At 31.0% G+C, this 9,813-nt stretch overlaps 1 protein-coding gene across 1 annotated transcript; it reads left to right on the plus strand.

The window, feature by feature from the left end:
- LOC109349820 (ethylene-responsive transcription factor TINY-like) lies at positions 7,321-8,804 on the plus strand. The gene has a single exon (XM_019590813.1). The coding sequence runs from the start codon at positions 7,834-7,836 to the stop codon at positions 8,584-8,586; it is 753 nt and encodes a 250-aa protein (XP_019446358.1). The 5' UTR covers positions 7,321-7,833; the 3' UTR covers positions 8,587-8,804.

Here is a 9,813-nt window from a genome sequence, read left to right on the forward strand (position 1 = left end):
CAGCCGAGAATGATTTCTACGGCTTCCTTCCAGACCTTAAAGTTTGTCCCATTCAGCAGTGGGATGTTACTAATTTGAGCAGAAAAATTTGCAGCATTGGTAAAAGACACTGAATCCATATAACAAAGAATTACTAACATGTTCAAACATAAACAAACAAGTCATGTAATATTTTTAAAACAAGACATGTTCACATAATAGACCCATCACAAGATACCTAACACAACATCAATATCTAGTCTTTGGACAAAGAAATCAATTTGTAAGTGGTACTCTCAGTGTAAGGATCAAATATTAACAATTAGTTCTGTCAAACAATAGTCTTTCTTTGGACCGACTATTATTCACATGAAAATAAACTTTATAATTGTTACATATTTATCATCACATGTATGTTATTATTTTGCCAAATTGTGTCTTCCTTTGGGCCGAACACAATTCGCATAAATAATCTCATACTCATCTGTGTAATTCAATTAATTTCTATAATAGATGTTATTTTGGCAACATATTGCATCAATTAATCCAAAATAATTACCAGACAAAAAATTAAAATAATATAGGTCCATTACTAAAAATTAATAATCTTGGAATTAATCCAAATTTATATATATATATAATTAAATAAGTATGAAACCATTTACACCGCAAGCTAGTAACTATGATGGAAAATATCATTTCAATTTACACCGCAAGCCAGTGGAAATATATATATGTAACAAAGAACGTAAAAATATATATAAATTTTACATAGCCATATGCTTAAATATATATATATATACACACCGCAAGCCTTCAATCATAATACAACGTGGAGAACATGTAAGTTGAAATACATATATTGAACACAACCGTAATATTTTATACCCAACAAAATTTGCAGCGAGTTCTTCCATGAGTATGAAAATATTAATTCAAAATACTAAAACTGAATTGGTAAGATATACCCAAAAAGAAAACGCAACTCATAATAATTCAATTCCATGTGATCTGAATCCAGTATAATGTACAATTTAAAATTTAAAATAAAAAATTCAGACAGTGTTAAATGCCAATCTGAATCCAAATTGAAATGAAAACATCGTACCATTATAATCAGTAACCTTTGTTACAATCTTGACAAATAAAAGGAAACAAAAACCTTTTTTTACATTTATCACAAATTTATTGAATCTTACATATGATGTATGTGCAATTATGATTCATAAAAAAAAATATTAGGGTTCATACAATATTGGAGAAAACACCTTAATGGAGAATCATAAAATTCAGAACCATGCTCTGATACCATTTGTTAGAAATTCCTTATGATTGGTGAAATACCAATCCTACGATTTTGACATTTCATGATTCTCACGCACATATATGAATCAAATGGTGCAGTGTCATACCTGAATCCATGTTCCTGGATGTGCTCCTTTGATCCACGTTTCTGAAAGAGGTTTTGTGGTAAGATGACCTTCCTCAACCAAATCCCTGATTCCTCTTGGGACTTGCGTTTTCACTCTGATGGGGAGAGGAGAAAACTAAATTTGATTTGGTGTATTGGGGACCATAACCTTCCTGATGTGTTAACTAATAGGGTTCCCATTATACCCTATGGGTTAACTTGATGGGTATCCACCTATTAAGCCCATATCCGTTATAACCTTTTAGAAATCTAAGGGGTGTCAGTAATTAGATCACTTATAATGTAACCCCGATAATAAATAGTTGATATCATTGTATCAAATATATGATGTTCACCTTAATTAGAAATTTATAATTTCTAACAGTTTGCTCATATTTAATCTCTGAATCCATCCACATACTAAAGTCATGGCCTAGAAAAAAAACATATAAAAAAAATTATACGACATAAAAGAGGATGAGGGGAGAGGAAATAATGGAATGGAAAAGTGTGAATTACATGAGTGTGATTATCCTTTTCGCCATTTAATTTTTTAACGATTAAATAAAGTACGTAATGAGAAAGGTGAAGCTCTATTACATTACGATAAAGAGAGTGTTATCTTCGTGACAAAAAAATGAGTTTATCATGTTTGGATAAATCATATTGATGTGAGATTTCATAAGATCAGAGAGTTGTACTATACCTTTTTCTATAAAAAAAAAGCAATTCACATATGGGTTTGGGTTGATGTGAATGAGTTAGAGTAGAATACTATATATTAATATGTTATGTAAACCTAATGAAAGAATTATAATAGGCACAAACACAATTTCTTATTCTCTAATACATTGTGGTAGTCGTTCAATACTCTCATGAATATAAGCATAAATTAGTCGAACCTCATTAATAAACTCTCTTTTTTTATTATATCTTCTCCCTAGCAAATATCCTCATAGAACTTTAACAAAATGAATAAAGAGATTTTTTTCCTTTTTATTTTATCTAAATAAGTTTTAGGTGTGAAAATTACCTTAATTTATAAGGGTAATTTAACACCATTCGATTTTAAAAGCTAATTTTGTGTATTAATACTTAACACTTTGATCAATTATTGCACTAATCCTATAATTCCGAGTTTCCATAACATTTCAATACTTCAAAAATGAAAATGAGCAAGGATTGGTATCATGAAGACAAAAGGTCAACTTATGGCTATATTAGTTGACTTGCACCCAACGTAGGAGTCGCACCAAATACAATCACACTAAGCATAGATAATGCACCAAACACAACTTGACTAGATGAAGGGTTGAGCCAGAGGAAGAGATAAGCTGAGCACACCTCCGATGTGGCCAGCAAAACGAAAAAACTTAGATTGATAAAAGGGGATAAAAAATACTTTGTATTTATCAGAAGTACTTCATACATACCATTTCAAGGTACATTATTATGTTTTTTTTGGTTCTCTTAGCTTCTAGGCTAGTATATGCTGAAAAAAGATGTAAATGTGAGAAAAAATGATTAGAGGAGTTGATGTAAGCTCATGGGGGAGGTATTCCTTCTTTTTTAGGTTGTATTTTCCCTTTTATCTCTGCTTTAGGTTTTTCATAAAAATGTTTAGTGTTAAGTGCGAAAATTACCTTAAATAATAAGGATAATTAAGTACCTTTTAACCTTAAAATTCTATATAAATGTAATTCATAATATATATCGACTCAAATACTTGCATCAAATTCTATGCCATGTGTTTTTATGATATTTCAGGTGATCATAGGCTAAAAGGAGCATAAGATGCCAAATAAGATCCTCATGGTAATCAGAATCTGTGAAGATAATGGTTCAACCACTTAAATCTAATCATAATCTTTGAAGATAATGGTTCAACTACCTAAATCTAATCACAATCTTTGAATATATTGATTCAACCACCTAATTCTATTCTAATCATAATATTTGAAGATAAATAAAAGATATTGAAAATTAGTATAAATAGGAGGGTAGCAATGAGTTGAAGTAGAGCTAGAAACGAGCCGAATTGAGTCAAACCAGAGTTCATCTCAATAAGGATTGGTTCAGCTCGATATGAGTTATTTTTTAGCTCGAGTTCAGCTCGATTAAAGTTCGCGAATAGTTCGGCTCAGTTCCAATTGGTTCATTTAGACAACTGAAATAGTTATTTCATTTTTAAAAAATATTATAAAAGGTTTTACATATATAAATATAACATGGTTTATAAATATAATAACAATAAATATAAAAATAATGTATGGAGCATAAAAATTAATTTATATATATATATATATATCGAGCTAACTCATGAACTTAACGAGTTGAACTGTATGCAACTCAAATTCGACTCGTTTATTTATTTAACTCAATTTTCAACTCAAATTCGACTCATTTGGTTCATGAACCAAATTTATCGAGCTAGATAACGAATCAAGTTTTGAACGAATACTGAGTTGGTTCGGTTTATTGTCAGTCCTAGGTTGAAAAAGATCACTCAATCATCACTCATCATTAGTGATCACCACTTAGAGGAGAAAATATTAGGATTGAGACAACAACCACTCTAGGAAGCTTGGAAAGAAGAAGAATTTTAACCAACCGATGGCTATAGCTTCCATGAGAATGAGTAGCTAAATCTTTCTATGTATGGGTTAGGTGTAATTATTTGAACTCGATGTGTCCAATATGACTATTTAATTGTTTAATATAATTCCATTGTTTTTCCTTGATTATTCTTATTCTTAATGTTTGTTTTGGTTTAACCACTCAATGCATGATATCAAGTTTAAAGATGAATAATGAGAATTTCCATGTTTAAAATGATCTAGAATACATCAACTAGTAACATATTGATGCCTAGGAATATGATTGACTGAACTAGTCATTCTAACACCCATATTATTATGATTAGATGATTAATTTGTCAAGGAATTGAAAATTAGTTTATTTAGTCATTTGATCTGTTTAGTTAAGGAATTGATATATAAATAAGAACTGGTGGTGGGAAAATTATTGGAGTACTCATATATGAATGTAATTATTAGATACTAGAGGACAAATAGTGAAATCTAATCTCAGATTCTTCATATATGAACTTAATATTTTTAAATCGTTTACTTTTACATTTGTTTAATTTTAATATTTTTCCTAAATAAAAACTCTTTTCAACCCAACTTTAATTATTTTCTAATTAAAAGAATATTAAACAAGTCCTTGTGGATTCAACAATCTTATAGATTTGTTTGCGATATCCGTTTGGTTAAAAATAACAACCAATTTGTCGGTTAACATTCAGCTGAAGTTCTCCCTTACTAAGATTGAATGTAATACTCACTTGATGTATATACCTAGATTCGATTTACGTTTAATTATGATGTGTTGATTTTTATGAGTTGCATATGTTATGCTTAATGCTTATTTGAAGGGTGACGCCCTTGTATGAATTTGGATGTATAAAATTATGAAGAAATTATGGTTTCATAGTCCAAACTAGGAATTCATCTTATTAGTATAATTCTAGAAGTATATGTGTGCTAATTTGTTACATGTGTACATGTGTTATCATCAAATAACTTTCAACCTTATTAACATAGACTACTAGACTAGAGGTATGATTAACAATCCATATATATTCATCTTGTTAATTAGTTGCTAGATATAGTGTTCTTGTAATATGCTACTAATATGACCAAGACATTGACGATTAATATATTTGAGGTGTTACATTTAGCTCAATTTCACATTCATAAACTCCTAGACATAAAGATATGTTTTGTGGGTCATAATTCTCCATATTGTGTATAAAGTTACTAGACATAGATTTTTATTGCATAAACTACTAAGTTGATTAAAACATTAACTTTTAGTATCATTGAAACCCCTTAATGTGTAAGAATCATTGCTCAATTATTTTGTGTGATTGTTCCTAGTGTATATAAATACTGAATAGTAAAGTTCGATCTCAACATCTAAGTTCAAACAATTTGATCTGATAGGTTGGTTGGTTTTTACTAACTAAATGCAATGCTTATGAATAACATTAGATAGTTGTCACATTATAAACAACCATACAAATGTTGTAAATAATTATTAAAAATCAATATCTAAGTTTTAGCAAGTCCTTATGAATTTGATAACCCCTTTTATATTTATTTATGACACTTGTTTGATTCTTTATAGACCAATTTGTCAGTTAACAATTAGAAAATGAGATTTTTTATATAATTAAAATTGCTTTTTTGAATCTAGACATGAGTTCTCTCCTATCTAAAAAATGGAATAAAGATTAAAAAAAATCAAATATCCATAACTTGGTTAATTACAGACTTACAGTAATCCAGTCTATGGACCAAAAAATAGATAGGTAGTGTAATATTTTGGCCTAGCCGAAAAGAAAGGGCTTCAACCTGTACACCAAAAGTGTTGTTGTTCAAACTTGGGTAATGAGAACCTCGTAAGGATCAACAACAAGGAGGATCCATTTACTTTTTTAGTTCATGGATTACTGAAACGAGTTTTGAAAAAAAATTAAATTGTAGATAAAATACAGATTTATTAATGATTACATGATCCCCGCCATATTTTAAAGTTACAAGGTAAATCAAAATCGACTACTAGGGTAAATGTTATGAAGAAAACACCTAAGATATTTGAAGAATGACCTCAAAAACTTATTAGTAATCTATTCTTATCCCAAATTCAGTAATATAGTAAATCGATGAACCCAAACTATAGATATTGTTCTTATTCTGTTATGCTTTCTTTTTCCCAAGAAAAATAGAATAAAAAAGGTATTGAACAAGAACAAATCAATAGAAGAAAACAAAAACCGGACCTTTCTTCCAAGCTCACTGAAAAGTGAAAACTAGTCCCTTATCTCCTGCTCTCAGCTCCGTGACAATGTGAATATTTAGACAGTAGCCTCAGCCTGAAGAATAGTACTCTCTGCTTTTATTTCACAACAAGACAAAATGAAAGCACTTAGGTGAACAACAAGACGTTGCTCTAGTGGTGTAAGATCCTGTTAGATTCCAGAACGACTAAAATGTCAAAAGTTCGATTCCTGATAGTGACATTTGTTGGAAGGGACAACCATACATCACAAAAAAGATTAATTCCTTAACAAAAAAAGACGATGGAATATACTTGGTAGTCCAATAGAAAACACTTAGGTCATGAATATTTATATCTTGAAAGGGAAACTACAGAGACCACATGGCCAAGAGGGCAAATTAGTCATGTTGAAGGCAAATAAAAAAATGAAATAAAATAAATGAGTATCGGACAAGAATAGCATTCTTAGTATCATATATAAATCATATGCATACATGAACAAGCACAAATAAAATAAATGTTGAAAAGAAAGAAATATTAATTTACTCAACCAAACTATAAAGATGGGAGAGTGAGTGTATCCTAGTAGAAGAGAGGAAGACCATGCTCTCTGGCATTCATTATTAGTCCATGTTGCTATGGAAAATACTCGTATGTACAACTGTGTGGTCAAGCATTTGGGTCATAACCTTTCTCTATATTTAACATTAAAGGAGAGAAGTAATTAAATTATAAAACAAAAATAATTTATTGTGTAAGTTTTATTCATATAAAAAATGTTTTTCACCACTAACCATCCATAACCACCTTTGACCTACATACATTGAAATTCTATTATCCCTTAACCTGTAGGCTATATAATAAATATAGTTAGATGGTAATATATATTAAAAATAACGTGAATATTAATCATTTTTGTTTTTGACTATTATATCAAAGAACTAAACTAAGTATAGCTTAGTCAAAGGCAAGCGGTGATTATAGTATACTAAAAAAAGTTTATAAGAAATATTCCTTAAAATCTAATTCTATAAAATTAACAGAATTGAAATTCTAACCTCTACCCATTTCACATGCTGACTTAAGGTCAATGTATGTTTTAATAATACATTTTGCATAGATCTTTGTAATGTGCATGTGGTTATATGCGTATGCATCTAAATTCATAAATGCATGATGCGGGTTATGACAGCAAGAACCATTCGTGTGTGGGTCAATTTCCAAATATGCCCCACTTCCCTCTCCCATTTCCTTCTTCTACTAAAAACCCCATCACCCCCCATTCCTTCTTAATACTCCAACATCAACTAGAGGCTCCAAGTTCCAAGTACTCATTCACACACTACAATTTCTCTTTCTCATCATCTCTCATTAACTTACCTATAAAATCACATTCACAACACCACCTCTTATTCTCATTCTTTTCCTCATATATATACATAGCTATATCCTATAGACCTATACACATATTGTACTTAACTCATAGTTCAAACCAAATATATCATCATTTTTCCATTAAGAGTGAAGTTAGTTACTCTCACACTTTATTTTCGTATTTTCGGTTGGAAGACCGGCTCTGCAACGACAGTTAGTTACTCATGGCTGAGCGACAAGGCTCAGAGATAAACACAAATACTAACCCTTCTTCTGCTTCTTCTTCACCATTGTCACTAACTTTCACTATCACTGAACCGAAGGCGTCATTATCGGAGCCCCAAATACCCGACCCGGATAAGAAAAAACCGAAGAAACGACCCAGAGATAGTAGTAACAGCAAGCACCCGGTTTTCAGAGGGGTTCGAATGCGAGCATGGGGAAAATGGGTATCAGAAATCCGAGAACCGAGAAAGAAGAACCGGATCTGGCTAGGAACGTTCGCAACTCCTGAGATGGCGGCGCGTGCACATGACGTGGCGGCTATAACGATCAAAGGCAGTTCCGCCATCCTCAACTTCCCTGAACTCGCCGGGTCATTGCCCCGACCCGATTCCAATTCGCCCCGGGATGTTCAAGCCGCTGCAGCTAAAGCCGCAGCGATGGAAGTGTTCGAGCCACAAACGACGTCGCATTTATCTTCATCATCAGAATCTTCGACAAATTCTTGTTGTGAAGAATCAAATGAAGAGGAACTAGGGAAGATAGTGGAACTTCCACATTTGGGTACAAGTTATGAATCACCCGACCCGATTAATAATGAGTTGGTGTTTTTTGACCCGGTTGATGGGTGGCCCAACTATTATAACATTTATGATGGTGGGTACTATGTTGGGGATCACATTTCAATGCAAGACTATTATTACTCAGAGAGTGTTATGCTTTCTGGTTTTGAAGGTTCTTTGTGGCAACATTAATGTTACACATTGCTTTTTTGTTTTTTTTCTTTTCTCTTTCACTTTTTTTAACCCTCTTCATTTGTCCTTTTCTTGAATTACATTATTATTACTAGTTACTACTACTACATAGTGTTTCTTTTTGTACTTTCGTATTATTGCTCATTGTGTTGTGTTAGATACTTTTTGCAAACCAAATAATTGATTTTTTTTTTAAAATGTTATTGCTTTTTCTATCATATCATTCTTCTTTTCTTTATTTATTCCATATTATTTTTCTTTTTACAATAATGAGAATAAGGGTCTATTGAGAAGAAATAATTGATACTATCTTAAATTTTGTGAATCACATTTAAATAAAAACATTTTTTTCTTGAGAAAAAGATAACCATAAAAGAATGGAGGATGGAGTAGTTTTGAATGTGAGTAACTAGTAGCCCTTTTGCAATTTTTCATTTGAAGGGCTTAAACATGCCATTTTCCCTCAAGTGCTACTAGTAGTGTTTTCACTTTGTCCTACTTTAGGTTTGTAAGAGGTAACATTATATGGTTCACTAGTAATTATGTTTCTCAAAGTAGTGATACTTCATATGGTTAACTCAAGTAGTTATACCTCTCAAATAAAAAAATAACTATTGGCTTTATAAAGTATGGATACTTTATGCTATAACATCAAAAATTGCCAAGTAAATTGTTGTATCCAATTGTACATTTAATACCATTCACAAATAGTGTAATATAAAATAATGTTAACTACTAGAGCATTTTTTATAGACAAATATTTGAACATTGGCACACTTACTTCACGTCCCATTTCAGTTGATGCTTATACGTGTTTCTCAAATGGTGTGGTTTAGAATGTAGTTAACTCAATTTTATAATTTTATACACGAGTTGTCATATATACTTTATAGTATCACATAAATTGAAGCTATGGGGTATATGTAGAATCTCCATCTTCCTTATATAGTTAATTAGTAATTATCGATTATACTTGAACGGTAATTATTGTGTTTTTACTATGACCTCATGGTCAAAAATTGATGATATTTGATGTAATGGTAATGAAATTAGATTTACAAAGCGTCTAGAGCTTATACTTTGAGTGACAGGAACATATAAAGGTTAAAAGCAGATTCTTTATTTTCTTTTTACAGCTAACTCTAGTTATTTTCTTTTCATTTTCACTTTAAAATCAATGAAAATGACCTTCCTAATTTGGGAAGTTGGGCCTACAAAAATCAATTT

The sequence above is a fragment of the Lupinus angustifolius genome, chromosome LG06, assembly GCF_001865875.1.
Source record: "Lupinus angustifolius cultivar Tanjil chromosome LG06, LupAngTanjil_v1.0, whole genome shotgun sequence".
Taxonomy (NCBI): domain Eukaryota; kingdom Viridiplantae; phylum Streptophyta; class Magnoliopsida; order Fabales; family Fabaceae; genus Lupinus; species Lupinus angustifolius.

Bases quoted from the DNA above. Each gene is read 5' to 3' on its own strand.
- LOC109349820 (XM_019590813.1), top strand. From the start codon at position 7,834: ATGGCTGAGCGACAAGGCTCAGAGATAAACACAAATACTAACCCTTCT.